The sequence below is a fragment of the Pimephales promelas genome, chromosome 1 (assembly GCF_988280905.1).
Source record: "Pimephales promelas chromosome 1, fPimPro1.hap1.1, whole genome shotgun sequence".
Taxonomy (NCBI): Eukaryota; Metazoa; Chordata; class Actinopteri; order Cypriniformes; family Leuciscidae; genus Pimephales; species Pimephales promelas.
Genome location: NC_142769.1, coordinates 30,712,472 through 30,730,974, shown reverse-complemented (window position 1 = coordinate 30,730,974; position 18,503 = coordinate 30,712,472). Strand labels below are relative to the sequence as shown.

The 18,503-nt window shown below is 37.8% G+C and overlaps 3 protein-coding genes and 1 non-coding gene across 5 annotated transcripts; all 4 read left to right on the top strand.

Annotated features, from left to right (window-relative positions):
* The first annotated feature begins 1,337 nt into the window (after positions 1 to 1,337).
* LOC120468823 (Arylamine N-acetyltransferase, pineal gland isozyme NAT-10) lies at positions 1,338 to 5,714 on the top strand. The gene is made up of 2 exons (XM_039657430.2): positions 1,338 to 1,427; positions 4,632 to 5,714. Exon 2 carries the CDS (start codon positions 4,639 to 4,641, stop codon positions 5,503 to 5,505), a length of 867 nt encoding a protein of 288 aa, XP_039513364.1. The 5' UTR covers positions 1,338 to 1,427; positions 4,632 to 4,638; the 3' UTR covers positions 5,506 to 5,714.
* On the top strand, positions 2,842 to 8,739 carry cnep1r1 (CTD nuclear envelope phosphatase 1 regulatory subunit 1). The gene is made up of 7 exons (XM_089129482.1): positions 2,842 to 2,915; positions 6,367 to 6,504; positions 7,449 to 7,520; positions 7,697 to 7,770; positions 7,866 to 7,975; positions 8,103 to 8,157; positions 8,281 to 8,739. The coding sequence occupies exons 2-7, from the start codon at positions 6,480 to 6,482 to the stop codon at positions 8,320 to 8,322; spliced, it is 378 nt and encodes a 125-aa protein (XP_088985608.1). The 5' UTR covers positions 2,842 to 2,915; positions 6,367 to 6,479; the 3' UTR covers positions 8,323 to 8,739.
* Positions 8,740 to 9,401: 662 nt separating this feature from the next.
* Positions 9,402 to 17,020, top strand: gpatch1 (G patch domain containing 1). Of its 2 annotated transcripts, none has more exons than XM_089129481.1 (19): positions 9,402 to 9,543; positions 9,699 to 9,833; positions 9,915 to 10,000; positions 10,112 to 10,275; positions 10,386 to 10,483; positions 10,609 to 10,664; positions 11,101 to 11,349; positions 11,458 to 11,608; positions 11,794 to 11,873; positions 11,962 to 12,166; positions 13,534 to 13,917; positions 14,009 to 14,187; positions 14,317 to 14,444; positions 14,806 to 15,115; positions 15,233 to 15,497; positions 15,608 to 15,742; positions 16,040 to 16,134; positions 16,230 to 16,363; positions 16,488 to 17,020. In XM_089129481.1, exons 1-19 carry the CDS (start codon positions 9,474 to 9,476, stop codon positions 16,513 to 16,515), a joined length of 2,952 nt encoding a protein of 983 aa, XP_088985607.1. In that variant the 5' UTR covers positions 9,402 to 9,473; the 3' UTR covers positions 16,516 to 17,020. The 2 variants fall into 2 exon arrangements, with proteins under 2 accessions (XP_088985607.1, XP_039513388.2); XM_039657454.2 differs by having other exon boundaries at positions 16,227 to 16,363.
* A 1,105-nt stretch (positions 17,021 to 18,125) lies between these two features.
* Positions 18,126 to 18,199, top strand: trnat-agu (transfer RNA threonine (anticodon AGU)). Its single transcript has one exon. It is a non-coding gene; the product is annotated as a tRNA-Thr (tRNA).
* Positions 18,200 to 18,503: the final 304 nt, after the last annotated feature.

Below are 18,503 nucleotides of genomic sequence, written 5' to 3'. Positions count from 1 at the left end.
TACGATTATATATGATACCTTCAAAGAACATTTTTATTCACACGTTAATAAAATGTCAACAACAGAAGACTTGTCCATCAAGCCTAACATATTCGAGCCAATGCGAGCGAGTTGATAAAGACGACGACGAACCTGCAGAACAACCTCTTAGGATGTATTGGTATGTGAGTTAACTGTTTTGTGTTATTAGTGAAAATCGACTATTTCTCTTGTTAAAACAAGCACACTGACAAGATAAATGACTACGGTCTAATCTTACCACAAATAATCTGTAGGCCTATTGATAATATGATACGTTTAGAAAAGCACCAGAAAAGCAGCTAAATGACCATTCATGAAACTCAAGAACAATAATACTGCAGATATGTAACCTTACTTCAAAACAAAAACAAAGAAAGACAAAGGTACTGCTAAACCATGACCACCATGTGTTTTAAGAAAGTAAAGTACTTTATTTTTATTAACGATATTTACAGTTTATCGAAATGCTCTGTTCTTCTCCAAAGATAGGAGGAATTTACCCCTCATTCAGACGAAGTCAATCGGCAAACCCTTCTGTATAACGTTACTGGCGGAGATTGTTGAAGTGGGAATACTTGAAGTTCTTCAGGTCACTACATCCAAAAACCGAACATTTTGACTTGCCCTCTCCGAACTTCTGCATCATTGAGATTGGACTACAAAATCGGAGCGAGAAATAATAATGGCGGATTGCTCGAAATGTTGGGCCGGTAGTCGATGTCCTTATTTGGCAGTTCCACTGCAAATACGGTGACGTAGTCAAAAAACGTCATTAAAACAGAAAAATCTGAACAGGTTGAAAAATATGACCAAAACAGAATATAGAGATATAAACAAAGCACCTGAAGAGAATAATTTCATCTTTTCTGTAGGCTACTTATAAACACTCCAAATATACAACAAAATGCATTTAAGGGCTAAAAAAGTGGATTTTGCATGATATATGCCCTTTAATGTCTGAAACATTATGGCATATAAGGCTGAAAGCAGTAGAAACACGTGTACAATCATGTATTGTCAGTCAGTTCTAGCAGAGACATTACATAGTGGGGCTCAAACTGTATCTGCCTACTACTAATTTTAGAAATTGTCATAAGACAAGAAGCATGTTGTATTATGGTCAGCAACTGAAACAAACAAGCATTTGTTTTGATTTCCATCGCCAGTAGTGCTATTCGAAACACTAGTGTGATGATAGCTTGAAATGCAGTAGTAATGAATGCTGTGTTGAGCTTTGTGGATTTTGCCCTGTGTTTATCATTCATAGTTAATTTATTACAACTAATGACATAACTCTGGCTGCGGTTCAAGGGTTCTTGTGATAGTTAATCATCACCAGTCCTTCATGTTGCACACATTCTCTGGGTATTAGTTGTCTGTCAACTCTCGCTGGATTCATCCAAATGGTAGGATATTTTTATAATATCAAAATAATAACTTTTACAGTTTTTTTTCCTGATTGTTGTAAATTAAAGGAATTTGTAATCATGTTATTTTAGGTATGTTATGTCTTAAAGGGACAGTTCACCCAAAAATGAAAATTCTGTCAGTAATTACGCATCCTCATGTTGTTCCAACCCCGTAAGACTTTCGTTCATCTTCGGAACACAAATTCTCCTTCACCGGAACGAATAGAGTCTCCAAAACGGATTGAAGTTCGCGACTGAGTAAAGGTTGTGTGCGAGCCACAAGAGAACACAGCATCCGCGCCACTGATCACAGCAGTAATGAGCACTTTGATCACTTGATTAAAAACAAAAGCATTTCAGCCCTAGAGCGCCTCTTATTTAACAAATGAACAAAATGAATGCTCTGCTAGTTGACTGGAGATGTTTTATTTATTTCTATTGTTACATTCGTACCGCGACGCGAGATGTTTCAAAAGTGGTGATGTTTTTTTTGTTTTTTTGGATCTTTGGTTCTTTTACTACATCAGACGTATATAATAATAACAGAAAAAAAAACTTGACATAGTTTTGTCCTTTTGTGACACTAGCCAGGTTTGGTGTAAAAAGTTGTACATTTTGCAGCCAATTATTAAATGTAGTCAGTGTATTAAGAGGCTACAATTTCCAAGCAATCTATGCTTAAGTGTAACTTGATCTCATCCCATTAAGCTGATCTAATCTGTCTGACCCCTCTTTAATTGGAATAATTTTATGTTACTCAGCCTTATTTGAGAAAGATGGCCTACAGTAGCCTTAAGTTATAATACAATTAAATAAACAGATCTTTGACTGTATTAAAAAAAAAAAAACAGTAGAAATAAGCTACAGTTAATTCATTGTTAGTTTCATTTCTACAAATGGTGCAAACTCTGCTAGATTATAAATAAAAGATCCCCAATCGCCTGCCATTCTGTTATCGGCAGTGATCGGCAGATCATGATTTTGGTGATCAGTAGGCTAATTGGTGATCCTCCCAAAAAATGCGGATCGGAGCATCTCTATTCTCAGCAAAGCAATGCTACTTGGGTGGAGTGAGACCACAGCGTCTGAGACGCACACCATGGTGAGTAGCAGTGAGTTTGTTCAGAGTTGGAATAATAGAGTAAAAGCATAGTTTACATTCATGGGTGTTCGCTGTATTGTAAAGAGCTGCAACAATAAACAGTGGAGACCAGGTAATACCATGATGTTTCAAAAAATTCCAACAAAAAAACGCTGACAACCAAAAACGCTGACCTGATGAATCAATGGCTAAGTTACTTGCTCTGGATATAACGTTAGATCCAAACACACCTGAAGATCATCAAGAAGCATGTTTGCTCAGTAGCCTACCATTTCACTGAGGACGACTATTTTGAAAAAATGGAATTTGCCAGACGGACATCTGAAACTGAAGGATACGGCCATCCACAGACAGGACAAAGTCAATCACCTGTGGCTGCAGCGGTAAGTGTTCAGTTATGTTTTAGACGACTACTAGCCTACTGTAACAGTGCCATTAGCCAGATCTAATGACTGTGGTCTGTGTGGAGTGTGGTCTCCATGTGTCCCTGAAAAGTTGAGACGTTTTTTATCTCGATGCGGTGCAGACGCGCTTGGAAAAAACAAACGCGTCGCACCGCGACCACGTCGCTTTCTTCCATTATGAGCGCACATACCCGCGCGCCTACATTTGAAACAACGAACTTGAGCGTGCAAAAGACACAACATGTGAGCAGGCCCTAATGTTAGTAATGTTTTTTTTCACAAACACGCTCTATCGCCCTAGAGACAAATGAGCAGACCAAGAGGTAAATTCAGGACTGAAGCATTCACCTTGCTAATGAATTGGAATTTTGTTTTTTGTTTTTGAAGAAGAAGAAGCAGTGACCTTGACTAGTACGGGTAGGCTACTGTCTGTGGGTTCATTGTGCAAAAACCATTCGCCCTCTGCTATTACTTTCCCCTTATTCTAGCCTATTATAATGCAATGAATTATCTAACATTACTGTACTGTATGCTGTTGAATACATTTGTTTTAGCTGTATTAAAATTTCATTTAAATATATAGATTCCTGTAATAATAATTCTTTATTAATGTTCTGTGATATTTATTAATCAGGATGTTTTTGTTTGGAATTATATGAAACATCATGGTATTACCTGGTCTCCCCTGTTGTTTATTAATGCTGCTCTTTACATTACAGTGAAAACCCATGATTGTTTATAAACAATGCTTTTATTATCTAGTAATTGCTAACTCTATTACTCCAACTCTGAACGAACTCTCCGCTCCTCACCACAGTGCGTCTCAGATGCTGTGGGAATCACTCCACCCAAGTAGCAGTGCTTCGCCTTCTGAGAATATAGTTCCTAATATTTATAAGGTTAAAAGATGGCTTTGTCTCATATGACCTTGTTATTTGTATTCTGTGACTATACAAATCACAACATGTTTAATAGGAAAATGTTTGTTATTTTGTCACTTATTGGGATTAGTATGCTAGCTGGAGCCATTTACATCTAGTCTTTGTGCTAAGCTAGGCTAGCGGTGGTTGCGTCAGACAGAGTTACAGCATGCACGGAGATGAAAAAGGTATATATGGACTTTTCTAACTATGGGGGGGATACAGTGAATAAGCTAAAATCCCCCAAAAAGTCGGCGTGTTCCTTTAAGATTGAGCCACTGTAGTTACTTGGACTATTTTAACAATGTCTTTAATAACTTTTCTGGGCTGGCAAGTTATAGTCCCTTAAGAAGCCTTTGGAGGAGTGATCCAACTCTCATATTTAATCAAAAATGTCTTAATTTGTGTTCCGATGATCGAACAAAAGTCTTACGGGGTTGGAACAACATTTGGTACAACATTGAGTAATTACCAACAGAATTTTCATTTTTGGGTGAACTATCCCTTCAACAGAGAACCTGAAACAAAATCTTTCCCTCACCCATTTTCATATTTATTTTTTTATTTATAAGTATTTTTATATATATATTTTCAATACATTGCTGATTATTTATGCAGTTATCATTCATGTATTTCATGATTAAAAATATATTCTATTGATCCTTTATATTTTGGCACTTGAAAGATATGCACACAAATGCACACAAATGTCTTCGACATTATAACAATGTAAAATGGCAACACAAATTCTGTTCAAATTGTTTGTTTCTCGTAGTGATATAATGGATCTGAGAGAGTATTTAAACAGGATTGGATTTACTGGCCAATATGACAAAGCCAGCCTGGAGAGTTTGTTCGCCATCCACAAGCTGCATGTCATGAATATTCCATTTGAGAATCTCAGCGTCCACAGTGGGGAGAAGAACACTATGGATCTGAACATCATCTATGATAAAATAGTGAAGAGCAATCGGGGAGGCTGGTGCTGTGAAAACAACCTCTTGTTCTCGTGGGTTCTGAGGGAGATGGGATACAAATTCACCATACTGGGCGCCAGAGTGTTTAACTCGCTCAATAAGGAGTTCTTCCCAAAGGACAGTCATCTCATCAATCTGGTGGAAATCGATGGGAAGACGTACATTGCTGATGTGAGCTTTGGAGTGTCGCACCAAATGTGGCATCCCTTGGAGTTGATCTCACATAAAGACCAGCCACAGCCTCCGGGTGTTTTCCGGCTCATAAATGACGGGGTGATGTGGGTCCTCGAGAAGACCGGAAGAAAGCAAGTGGTTCAAGATGAGGCCTTTGCTAATTCTAGTCTCATTGACAAAAGGCTCACCAAAACAATGTACTCCTTTACATTAACACCCTGCGATCCAGATCATTTCCTGGAGACATCAGAGTTCCTGCAGACTAATCCAGAATCTCTGTTTATGCTCAAATCCATTTGCTCCCTTCAGACGCCCACAGGCTTCAGAGCTCTGATTGGCTGGATATACAGTGAAGTCACATTCAAAGAGGATGCAGACTCGGTGGATATGAAAGAAATCCCAGATAGTGAGATAGAGGCTTTACTAAAGGAAAAGTTTAACCTGGTGTTAGTTAATAAATTCACACCTAAAAACAACAAAGCTGATTATTGCATCTAGTACTCAGCTACTACTCATCTAATACTTAAGTCCCCAATGTCTTTTGTTTCAATATTAAGATGAAAATTGTACCTTGTATTCTTTCTCTCTTTAATTACTTTGTCACAGGACAATTTGAAGCAATAATTTTACATTGCATTTTCTTGGCATAATAATAGTTTTCTGATGGATTTTTACTGGTCAGATGAAGTCAGACTTAGCTTTGAGAAGGACACAATTATTCAATAAACTCAGCAGGTTTTACCATTACTTTGTCTCCTGTTTTCTGCTGTTTTCCCCCTGTATTATCTGCCTTGCTCTTGTACATGAAAAAGGCTTAAATCCTTCGGATGGGGCGTGAAAAATAATTAAAGGTTCTTAACCTTCACTTCCATTTTCCTTTTCATTTTCTTAATTTTCCTTGATACATCTCTGTCTCTCACTTGTGTGTGTGTGTGTGTGTGTGTGTGTGTGTTTACTTTTTGCACAATTTTATGTTCATCTACATGTCAACCACCTCATTGTGATTTGTGTGCACATAATATAGGCCTAATAAAATCCTAATACTTTAACATGTTCTTGCATTATCATGAGTCAGGTTTTTTTTTTCACTTACAAAAATTATTAGCCATGGTTTTATTTGTTTTATTTATTTTATAGTCTGTAAGCTTTAAAAGTCTGGACAGCTTTGGAATTCAATTTGATGTGGCCTAGTTAAAATTGCTTGAACAACTTGTTTGTTTTTGTATTAAAAAAAAGCTAGTGGCTTTTTACTAAATTTATTTCGGGAGAAATGAAAAAAAGAAGAAGAATTAAACATCTATCTAAGCATTCAACAAATAAGTGTCTATGTCTTTAAGATGACGCACTCCTCTCTTCTAGCCAATGAGAAGAGAGCTTCCGCGATTGGCTGCTGCCCGCTGACGGACGGTAGTTGCGTGTGTCTGCAGGCCTGAGCTGCTGAGTGAGCGTCCACAGCACTGGTGGGAAAAGCAATGAATTCATTAGAACAAGCCGAAGGTACTTTTCAGTAGAATATCAGTTTAGTGCACTCAACTCTGAGTGTCATATTCATATATCAACAAAGCGTCCACGTGTTTGTTATGGCATGTTAGATGTATTGTGTTTAACAGTGGGCTGCTAGCATCTAAGCTAAGACTCTTAAGACATTTCAGCAGTTAACGTTACCACCGAGATAAACAAGAAGTGCAGATCTTCTGTCATAGTAAAGTATGGGTCTTAGACATTGTGTTGGCCTGTCATAACTCTACTATAACGTTACTAGACACTGACGTGTAATACTTGCCAATTAGTGTACATTTTCCACTAAATGTCAGTAAAATTGTAAGCCATAAAGCTGTCAGTGCATTTATATACCTGGTACAGTTGATTTTTCTGTACCTATAAACAATGTATTTAGTATATTCATACCAGTGTATTTGCCTGTCTGTATGTTTAGCTTTTGTTTATAATGCATTATTCAGACTCAGAGTGATGTTTGCAACTGCAGCATAGTGACTTAAAGGAGTGATTTGCCACTGGCAATATGTGGTTTTAATAATAATAATAAAAAAAAAACTTTCTATGCAGTGGAAAGGTAAAATGTTTTTTAAAAGTGTTGTTATGAGTATAGAGATCTGTGTTGTTGAGTTTTGCCAGAAAGGTTCGTAAACTCCAACACCTATAATACTCTGGGCTCGATTCGACTGTCTGTGGGCGATAATGTATAAATAAGTAAGAAGGTATATGTGTTACGGAAGTAAGAAGTGTAGTTTTAACAATCCCTGGCGCTGTCAAAAAAATTCCCTTTAAAGCTGACTATATGTATACACAGTACACACTACTGCCAAACAAACTGTAAACTGTTTGGGTTTCTTCCTCAGTATTTTAAAAAGAGAGAGATTGTAAAATAGATTACCTCACTCTCTGTACTTTGCTGATATAATTGTTTTCCTCATCTGTAGACCTGAAGGCATTTGAGAGGAGACTGACAGAGTATGTGTCTTGTTTGCAGCCGGCTACAGGTCGTTGGCGCAGTAAGTCAGTCCAGCTTGTCTGGTGTAATCTTTACTGAATCTACCTCAAGCGTTTTAAAACCTGGACTGTGCTCTGAGCCACAAACTGTCCTCTGACTCTTATATCCACAAAGATTGAGCTTATTGTGCAATATATTGTCTCATTTTAATTCATAAATTCTGTCTTCTTTTTGCAGTGATTCTAATTGTGGTGTCTGTATGCACAGCCACAGGAGCGTGGAACTGGCTTATAGACCCAGACACTCAGAAAGTATGTGAAATTAAGAGATGTTACAAATGAGGTCAGATTTGGCATCTGGTGTGACATTCCCCTTGAATGCATTCTTATGTCATCTCTTTCCACAGGTTTCTTTCTTCTCATCTTTATGGAATCATCCGTTTTTCACTATCAGTTGTGTGACTCTCATTGGCCTTTTCTTTGCTGGAATACATAAACGGGTTGTGGCGCCATCTATGTATCCTTCTCAATGCTGGAAATTTGCAGTGATGTTCGGTGTGCTCAGCCATTCTATTGAGTATTAATAATCCCAAAACTTCAGATTGTCAGTGACTACCAGATCTCTCCTTAACCACTTGTTGCAGTATTGCAGCTCGCTGCCGGACAGTACTAGCAGAATATAACATGTCCTGTGATGATGTAAGTACTTGCGTCCTTTGAATTATTGCCCTATGTTATCTATCAATTTCACTGATTGGTTTGAAAATCCAAAGCAGCTTTTCTTGTGCAATAATTTGTATTTTTTCCCCCCTCGAATGCTAGACTGGGAAACTTATCCTGAAACCGCGGCCTCATATCCAATAGCACCTTGAAGAGACGGGAGTGGAGAGCATTTCATATCAACATTAATCATCAAGATTGCACATAGGCCTCAGTGCCAGGATATAATCCAAAGTGTGTGGGGGTCAATCTCCCAAATAGGACTTCTCTCTGCAATTTATGAAGAAGCAATGGGACCTCAAAAGGACACAGCCACTTTGAAGAAAAACATTGTTTCTGCTACTTTTAAATAACAATTGTTTTTCTGTTGTAAAATTTGAGTTTTATTTGATTGTGGATTTTGATATCCTCATTTGTAATGCCTTGGTCTTATTTTAGATGCATACGGTGTATGTATTTTTAAGTAAATTGCTGAACACATAATGAATATTAAAGTGTGGATATTTGTTCACCTTACGCTGACTTTTACATATATAATAGGAAACATTTATGAAATGTTTATCCCTATGACATGATGCGCTGCTTTTTGTTGTTTTACAACTACTTTTATGCAACTAAAGGCTGCACTAGTTTAACACAAAAGGGTCACAGGCTAATGTGTCATGGTTGGCTGAGATTTTATTTACTTTTACTCCAGAGTTAAAATCTATAAGATTATGTGTTGGCAATAATAAAGGTTGTTTGTAATACAGTGTTTTTTTGCTATTTGTTATTATTAATGTCACTGAACTAGTTAACACGAAAACCAACGTCTGTAAATTGACAAAGCTTATTAAGCTTAGTGGTTCGAAATATGAGTAAATTATTTATTTCACACGGTCATCATCACTTCTTCCTAACATCATGCATGGAATAGGTTATAATTACAAAGTTTTGCAATTACATAATTTAAAGCGTTTTACATTGTAATAGAGTTTTAATTGTAATTTATTTTTTCCAGTTCTGTTTGTTGCAGCCATAATACACTTGAGTACATATATAAAACGGTTTATTTATAACTTCTGTATAATTTGTGGTTACATTGAAACATACAACGTTTTAAAAAGTGTTATTTCGCACCATCTGTCGATCATTTCAATACTTTAATAAAATACTCTACCATCATGAATCGTTTATGTTGGTGAGTTGACTCGAGAACCGCTCGGACCGATTCATGAATGATCAGTGGAATGATCCGAGTCAAAATAACGATTGGTTTATGAAGAGCTCACGCGGCCACCGTACTTATTGTAAACATGGCGTCCGATGAAGATAGCGATGAGGATTTCGTGTCTTACGGAACTCCTTTAGAGCCTCTGGAAGAAGGTACTAACGTTACATGTACACTATAGTTGTTATTTGTTTGAATGTGCAGGTTTGTGATGTATAAAAGCTGTGAATATTTAATGAAAACCGCTTGCGCAGAAATTTTACACGTCCCTAGTTATGAATTCAACGTTGTTCTTATATGTGTATTTCAGATGAACCCAGCAGAAAGCCAGTCCCCGTGCACGAGCAGACGGTTAAAGATGAGAAGGGCCGCTACAAGAGATTTCACGGAGCTTTTACTGGTGGCTTCTCCGCTGGTTACTTTAACACAGTGGGCACCAAAGAAGGTAAATGCCAACCTTGCTCAGTGCAGCAATGCTTTGTGTTAACCGGGTCATGTAGTTTAACTAATCTCCTTTGTCCTTTAGGCTGGGCACCATCAACATTTATATCAACTCGACAGCAAAAGGCAGAGAGACAGAATGCTAGACCAGAGGACTTTATGGATGAGGAGGTTAGTGTATATGAATCATTGGTTCTCACACATCTACACTACTGTGTCTTGATACTTGTAAAGTCCTTGGGGAGTTATTTTTTTTCTAATACATAAAATGTTTTATAAAAGGATTTTGGTGAGCATGGTATTGCCCCAAGAGACATTGTCACTACAGATGATTTTGCATCGGAGAGGAAGGATCAGTTAAAAGACAAAGCACGAGCCGTCAGTTCTATTGCTGCTCTGATACCTGGAGACACTGGACTGCTGGAAGAGCTTATCGCCCCTGCACGGTAAGCATCACTCTATCTGATATGTGATAACTATAATGTATCTGATAATATGTGATAACTATAATGTAACTGAAAGCTAAACTTAATACATGGCATTGTGTGATTGCTAGGTCTTCTATTGGTGTGGAGCTGCTGAGAAAAATGGGCTGGAAAGATGGCCAGGGAGTCGGACCAAGACTGAAGAGAAAGCAACCCAAGCAAAAGATTGGTAATGAGAGAAGATATCACAGATATTTTGTTTTAGCTGAAGTGCCATTTTTAGGTTTTAGGTCTGGATAGGATGATATGATGTGCTGAGCACAATGCTTCATTTTGCTCTTTCTTGTCTTTCAGATGCGGTTAGAGTTTATGGCTGTGTTTTGCCGCCCAATGGATCTGAGGAGTCCGAGGTGGATATTGTTTAATGTTTGGGGTTCTGATCTGATTAATTTGAAATTTATAATGGCTGCATCCAAAATTGCATACTCTCAGCGTAGGTACTTCTTTCGAATAAGTACGTACTTTGCGGCCAGTAAAAAGAATGTTATAGTATGATTGTAGTCTGGAAGTACTACATTCATCATGTTGTCATAGTCATGTGACCTACCAAGATCAGTTACTTTGCTTCACTGCTATTCACTAATCTCTCCAGTGGATTGTAAAGTGTCCATCAGATGTGCCCCTCAGTCATCCGGGTGCTTTTTGCCTACTGTTTTATGAATACTGTGAATTCAGACGTACTACTCGTTTCACATATCAGTATGCATATTCATATGCAGCCTATGTGATTACTCTGTGAAGAATGGACCGATATTAGTCATATTGAAAAACTTTATTTTTGTTCAGGAGGATGATGATGAATTTGCTCCAGAGAATGTGACATTTGCCCCCAAAGATGTGATCCCAGTGGACTTCAACCCTAAAGTGGACACCCATGGTCTGGGTTACCGAGGGCTGAACCCTCTACAGGCCTTGGAGGGCGGATCAGGATCAGGACATATAAACCTCTTCACGCTTCACTCTGATAGAGCAACCAGCTTATTTGGAGACAAAAGAAAGTCTGGACAGCAACGCAGGGGTGGGATTGGAGGACAGGTAATGCCAACGTGCTGATCGGTAATGGCCTAGAAAACTAAATTTGCTACTAAAACTAAAACACTCCCATTAGAAGAAACATGCTGACATCAGTGTACATGTGAGTAGGCTTTTGGAGTTGGCGCAATGGAGGAGGAAGATACCGATATTTATCATAAGGACTCCATGTCCAACTATGATGCTGTCCTGGGAGGAGAAGAGCCAGGGGATGGGCTCTATGGATGGACTGCTCCCCAGCAGTATACCAGGAAGAAGAACGGTTGGTGACATGAAGTCTTTGGCTGTGTCCTCATAATGTCATGATGCATTTATGCTGCATTAGGATGTCAGAACTGGGTGCTATTTGAGTGTCTTTTGTAATGTGACCATACTGTTTCACGTGAAATTGTCGGCTTAACAAGAAAGATGGCTCCGCTATGACAAATGTATATGTTTTTGTTCCAGATTCAAAAAGAGACGTGGCGTATTCGGGCAGGATTCTGGAGGGGTTTACATTGGCCTCCCAAGCCGCCGAAATTAAAACTGTAATGTATAGCACTAGGCAGTTACTTTATTTGGTGTGAAAAAGTGGTGCCTTTAAATTAGGCTCACTGGTATTGGTTTTGGTTCTAGGTCTATCCTCCCCCTGATCTGCCCCGTGATTATCGGCCTGTACATTACTTTCGTCCTGTGGTTGATCCATCCTCCGTCAGTCCTATTCTTGCCCAGGCACTGCAGGCTTCACGTGGACACCTATCCCAGGATGCACCACAGCAGAGTCGCCACAATTTAGACTCTGGTCAGAGACGTGACATGCTGGGAGAAACGCCTCTAGAGGGTAAAGATGTCTCTGTGTATGTGTTGTGGTTGTTTTAAGAGTGATTTGAATTGTAGATTTGTGATTGCAGGTACATTCCGATCAGAGCTGTCACATTTTTCATTACACAATTAAACAAAAACAATTCACAATAATGATATGATCACGATATCTGTAGAAACTTTGGAAAAAAATTATGCTATCAGGCAAATTTATCTTTAAATTTATTTTTTCTCTTTTTTGGCCAAAGAATCACTCAATCTGAGTGTAGGGAGGTGGAGAGAGAGTTTGGAAGCGTAATTGTACAAATACATACAAAAAAAATAACCTACTGTTAGTTTGTACTTCTTGCTTTCTTCTGTCATAATTTTGTGACTCTACACTGAAGAGTCACCTTTTTTTCCATTAAGGAGCAATACCACTACCTACTATGTGTCAACCAGATTCAATCCAGTTACTGTCACTGCCTGGATTAATAATTACAGTTTTATTGTTTGTGTATCTTTAATATCCTGTACGTCTCGGATCTCATAACATTCCTTGTAAGTCCAAAAACAACATTTTATTGAAACACATGACGTCATAGTGCAAAAAAAAAAAAAAACGCACTGCAGATTAATGCCTACTTCTACATCATTGCCTCTTTAGCCCTAGACCTGCCCATCAATTCACTCATGCTCCAGATCGTGTCAGTAAGACGCTTCGATTCTTCGCTTTATTTTACTGCAGATTAGTTTTTTAACAAGACAGTTTGACAGGCTTTTAAACAACAACAACAAAAAATAAAATAAAAATAAACGATGATACAGTGCTGACTAAATTTTGGATCCAAAAGTAATATCACTCACAATACACAAGTGTGAGTAACAGTGTTTTTACCATTCCTTTGTCTGTTACAGATTATTTGATATGTACTCCCTTTACTGAAAATGATTAACAATGAATATAAGAATGACAATGCAACAAACAATGGTACATTATTCATTCATAATTCGTTTACATGAAACACCATAAGATCATCCTTTTTCAAATATAAATGTGATCATTTCAAGTAGTTAAATTTTATTTGCCACAACCAAGACTTACAAAAAATACGCATTTATACAAAATACCTCACAAATAAACAGTCCCATTCTTAGTATTTGAGGTGTAGGTTTTTCAAACATGTATGGCGAACATCGTAAGTTTTCAAAAAAAATCCTCATGGTAAGGGTGGGGATGTTGAAAATTATTGTAAAATGTAAAACTGTTATGTGCATAAACATGATAGAAAAGCTTGCTAATTTAAAAGTGGACCTCAAAGAACATTGTAAGATTTTTTTTTAAATGCTGTTTATTACTCCTTTATAATACAATTTATAACCCAAACATTTGTTTATGTTCTATAGGTCCTAGTTCTGTGTTTGAGTTGCTTGACAGCAAAGACAGAGAGCGTCTGAATGAGTTCCGCAGAGCGGCTGAGGGGCGGAATAAGCCAGCGGGAAACCTTTCCTCAGCTGCGGATCGAGCTGCTGTGGTGGCTTCGGCTAAAGCCGCTGCTCTGCAGGCCCTGTCCAGCCGCTTCAAGTCAAACGCCCCACAGCCTGATTCCCACACTCAAAGCATGACCTCTCCAATCCAACCTCAGGCAGTCTCTGAGACCCAGATGGCTTTGAATGCCTGGTCTGGTCCCACTGCAGATGCTAGCAAAACCTTTAAACCATTTTCAAACAATCCTCAGAAGCAGGCCCGCTACGATCTGTACATCAACAAACTCAAACAGGGCAATAAAGGTGAATTTTAACATTTTATGTTTGGTCTGATTTGTCCTGGATTTTCCTAATCTATGTTTAGCTAAATACCTAATTTCCTCACTATTTGTAGATGCCCTGGACTCGAGTCTGGACACCTCCATGACGGAGTGGGAGAGAGGGAGAGAAAGGGACGAATTTGTACGTGCTGCTTTACTCTATAAGCCCAGCAACTCTTCTCTCTCCTCGCGCTTCACACGAAGCAAACAAGAGGATGACACAGACAAGGTTGAGGTCACACGGGATCAAGAGGTTAGGAGCTTTACTTTTCAAGTTCATTTGGTTAAAATGGAACTAAAAAGGTGCTTATATTTCCAGTATTGTCCACTGTTAGGCAACTTGATTTTATTATAATGGTACTTTAATTTTCTCTCTCATTAGAATGATGTGGATGACAAGCAGGCTGCCGTGAAGATGAAGATGTTTGGAAAACTGACCAGAGAAACATTTGAGTGGCACCCTGATAAACTATTGTGTAAAAGATTCAACGTTCCAAACCCTTATCCAGGGTAAGACACAGACTTGTGGATTAAATCATATGCTTTATCTGAAGACATTCCTTAACTATTGGAGTAAATTCAATGACAAAGGTCTTTAATATTTAAAAAAAAACTGTTGGATTGCTCTAATTGGGGAAAATAAAAAAATGAAATCAAAAAATTACTGTTAATGCCATGTCTTTTTTTTTTCTTTTTTATTAGTGCAATTCAACCTTTTTTTATGGAAGGTATTTTCCACCAACCTGTAAATGTAGTAACAAATGTAACTAAAATGATCACATTTAAGATTTTATTATTATTATTATTGATTTAGCATTAGGAAAGGTTTGTAACAAATTTCTCTTTCATTTATCTTTTGTCTGTTTTGCAGGTCTAGTATAGTGGGAATGCCTAAAATAAAGAGAGACAAGTACTCAGTCTTTAACTTCCTGACCATAACTGACAGCAGGGAGGCTCCGAGTGCTCCCAAAACTCCCAGCTCCAGCACAACCCTACCCTGTTTAACTCCAGAAGTCTCAAATAAGAGATCCAGGTGGGATGTACCAGGGCAGGTATCTGAAAATAAAGACCCACTCAGTGCATTCCTCAGTGAAACTCGTAGTGAGGTTTCAGCAGCCCAGCAAAATGAAGCTGGGGTCAAGACCCAGACAGAATCTCCACATGCTTCTGTCACTCCAGAGGTATTCTTCACCCCTCAAGAATAAATTCATAAAGATTTCATCTTACTTGAAGCTAAAGTATTTTTTAATTAGTACTACAGCAAAACCTCAATGTAATGATCACATTTCTGTGCACAGTCTGATGGGCGGCAGATTGAACAAAAGACTGAAGAGGAGGAGAAGGAAGAGGATGAAGAAGAGGTAAGGCCTTCAATGGATCTCTTTAAAGCCATCTTTGCCAGCTCGTCAGATGAGAAGAGCTCATCGTCATCTGAAGATTGTAGCGAGGAAGAGGATGAGGTGGCTCTTCCAACATCTGAACCAATCCAAAGCAGTGCAGGGACAGTGGACCCTCGTATCTCTGCTCCGATGACTCCTATTCCCGACATCAGCAATGTGACAGGTATGCTTTATGTGAAATTTTCCATAAAAACCTGTTTTCAGACCCCAGAACCTTGATTCAGATGTCATTGTCATAATCATTTATTGACTTTATTTGTCTCTCCCCCTCAGATTTGAAGCATCTTACAGTCCAGAGCATGCCATCTGCTGAAACTGCAGCACAAGATACTCAGTCCTCCAATAATGCTTCTGCTAAATCACAAGGCCTGGATGAAGAGGAGTTTGGCCCCAGACTGCCACCCCCTGGTCAGTCACTGTAACCACCACCCTCAATTTATCATGTAAACACTGTGTGACTACGCATTGAAGCAATAATACTTACTTATTTAATTAAATAATTATATAAAATAAAGCTTAATCTCACAAGACATAGTTTCTTTACAAGAATATATATATTATCTGATACTTATATGTGATATGTGGTAATATACAGGTGCAGGAATTTTAGCTTTATTACTTTTTCTCTTTCATCCAAATTTTTTTTACTAGCCTGGCTGCCTTTAATTTTAACATCAAGTTTTTCATTGTTCCTCTCTTCATCAGGGCTTGTGCCACCTGCATGGTCTCCGCAGCTGAAGAAACAGAAGAAAAAAGAGAAGGAGAAACACAGAGCCAAGAAACACAAGAAAGAGAAAAAGGTAGTTGTTCCTGGAACAGATTTATTCAGTTTGAATGCCAGACTTCTTTGCAAAACTATAAGTGACATTGTCTCTCTTTTATCTTTTCTCAGAAGAAAAAGAACAAGAAACATAAGCATAAAGGGAAACGGAAGAAGAGGGTGGAGGAGTCCAATAGCAGCTCAGACGACACTGACTCCAACAGTGAAGATGAAAATAGAGTTGTGTCTACTAGTGAACTGCTTCAGAGGTCAGAGCTCATATTTCCAATCATATAGGATTTTATAATGCATCTTTTGTGTATTACTGTATCTTTGTATACATTCTTTTTTTATTTAATTGCTTGAAAGATGATTTTTCTCTCTCTGGCTTAGGTTAAAAAACATCAAGAACAAGAGATAGAAGAATTGAGAGTGAGGAAGTTGTCTTACGGAAACGCCAAGATAGTGTGTGTGTGTGTGGGTGCATTTATTTACATAATTGTACATAATGCTATGATTGCTGGTATTTTTAATAAAATAAATATTTTAGAAAACGTAATTATTTTAATGAAATGTCAACAAACACAATGTGATCATCAAACTACATTAACCTTGTTATGTAACAGTAATTTTACCACATTCTGTTAAGATTCATGTGACTATATGAATCAACCAAAGGAGGAAAGCTCATATAAGAAGAATCAGGTGAATCTTAAAACCTGCAATCAACTGTAGAGCAGATGTTTACATGAAGTGTTTTGTGCCTTTAACTTTAAGAATTGTTCTAATCTTTTTTCCCCCCCACTGTTAAACATCTATTTATGAGTGCTTGTGACGGCAGGTTTTTTTTCTGTCACATTTGCTTGTTTACTCATAAGAGTCCCTTTTACCTTGTAAATAAAAATGCTAGTCTGCTGTACATTTAATTAGTTTAATATTTTGTGTAGGCTAATTTGTTCTTTTAGTTATTTTAACTAGGGATTTTGACTAAATGTTGGTTTGTCTGTTTCGCCCAACTGAAATCATAATTTCAATGTTAGATAAATCAGTTTATATTTTATTTATAGAAAACCATTATTGGTCAGTGAGCAAAACATATTGTCAATGACTATGCAACTGAAATTCTTCAAACCAATTTCAAATCAGGAATGCCCAGCTGTTTGCAATAACTTTCTATTTGAAATGAACAAATCAAACAAAAGTAATTGAAATAGCTCAATACAACCAATGTTTCAAGTGGTTTCCCGATTTCAACTGAAAATGAAACTTTTGAAGTCTCAAACGTATTCAACCCCTTCATATGGCAAGCATCTTTAGTACTCTTGCTGCGTTTCTACCTAAACTACCTGAAACAATTTGTCCCATATTTATTGACTGATAAGCTTAGCTGTTACCTCCGGCAGCAAAACGTGCCTGAACTGAAGCAACACTGTAGAAAACGATCATGATGCGATTAGAGATGTTTTAAATTGTCCTATATTTGTTATAATAAAGCAAAACAGCTGAAAAGAAAATGGTGTGCAAAAAGTGGTCATCTGGTGTCATCTACTGGTTAGTGGTGGTAGTTTCTTGTCATTTTCATGTTTACGTTGTAAAACCCATGTGTAAAACTTTTGGAGTCACTTTGAAAATTGAAAGATTTGTTGCTTTTTAATAAATAGAAAAATAAAAAAAGAATGATCAATAGATTCAACATTGCCAACCTAGACAAGATAAATCTAGACTTAAATAACTTTATAGCACGTTAGTTAACTTTAATGATTTGAAGTGACATTAGTATTCAGGGATTGATTTGTTAGGTGGCGTAACGTTACTAGCCGTAGACCAAATTGTTCATGCTTACCTTAGTACAGCAAAATATTAAATATCACTCCCTCACTGGGGTTTGAAGCCCATAATGTGGAAATCCCAGAATTGCCGCTGCATGCATACTCGCACGCTGAATATCAATAATTCATTTATATAATTTATAGACACCCAGTATGTCTATATCGCAGTATAGATACCTTGAGTAGCAACCAATCACATAGCGGCGCCGTGGCTTAGTTGGTTAAAGCGCCTGTCTAGTAAACAGGAGATCCTGGGTTCGAATCCCAGCGGTGCCTTTTGTACAGTGCAGACATAACGCTACATTCAGGTACAAAACACTGTACAAAACAACAATATATTCTATATAACAAAACATTTAAAATAGACTAATGAAACTGTAAATATATGCCAAAACATTCAAGTCGTATGTACGTTTCAGAAGCAGAGCCAAATCCTTTGTATTTTAAAACCAATCCGTGCAGAAATATTTAAAATGCCTCTTAAATGATGTGGTATTGTTCGGCAGCATGTAAATAATAAAATGGTGCGCACGCCATGCTTTGCAACGATGCATCCCTCCGTCCAGGAGAGTGCAGGCTT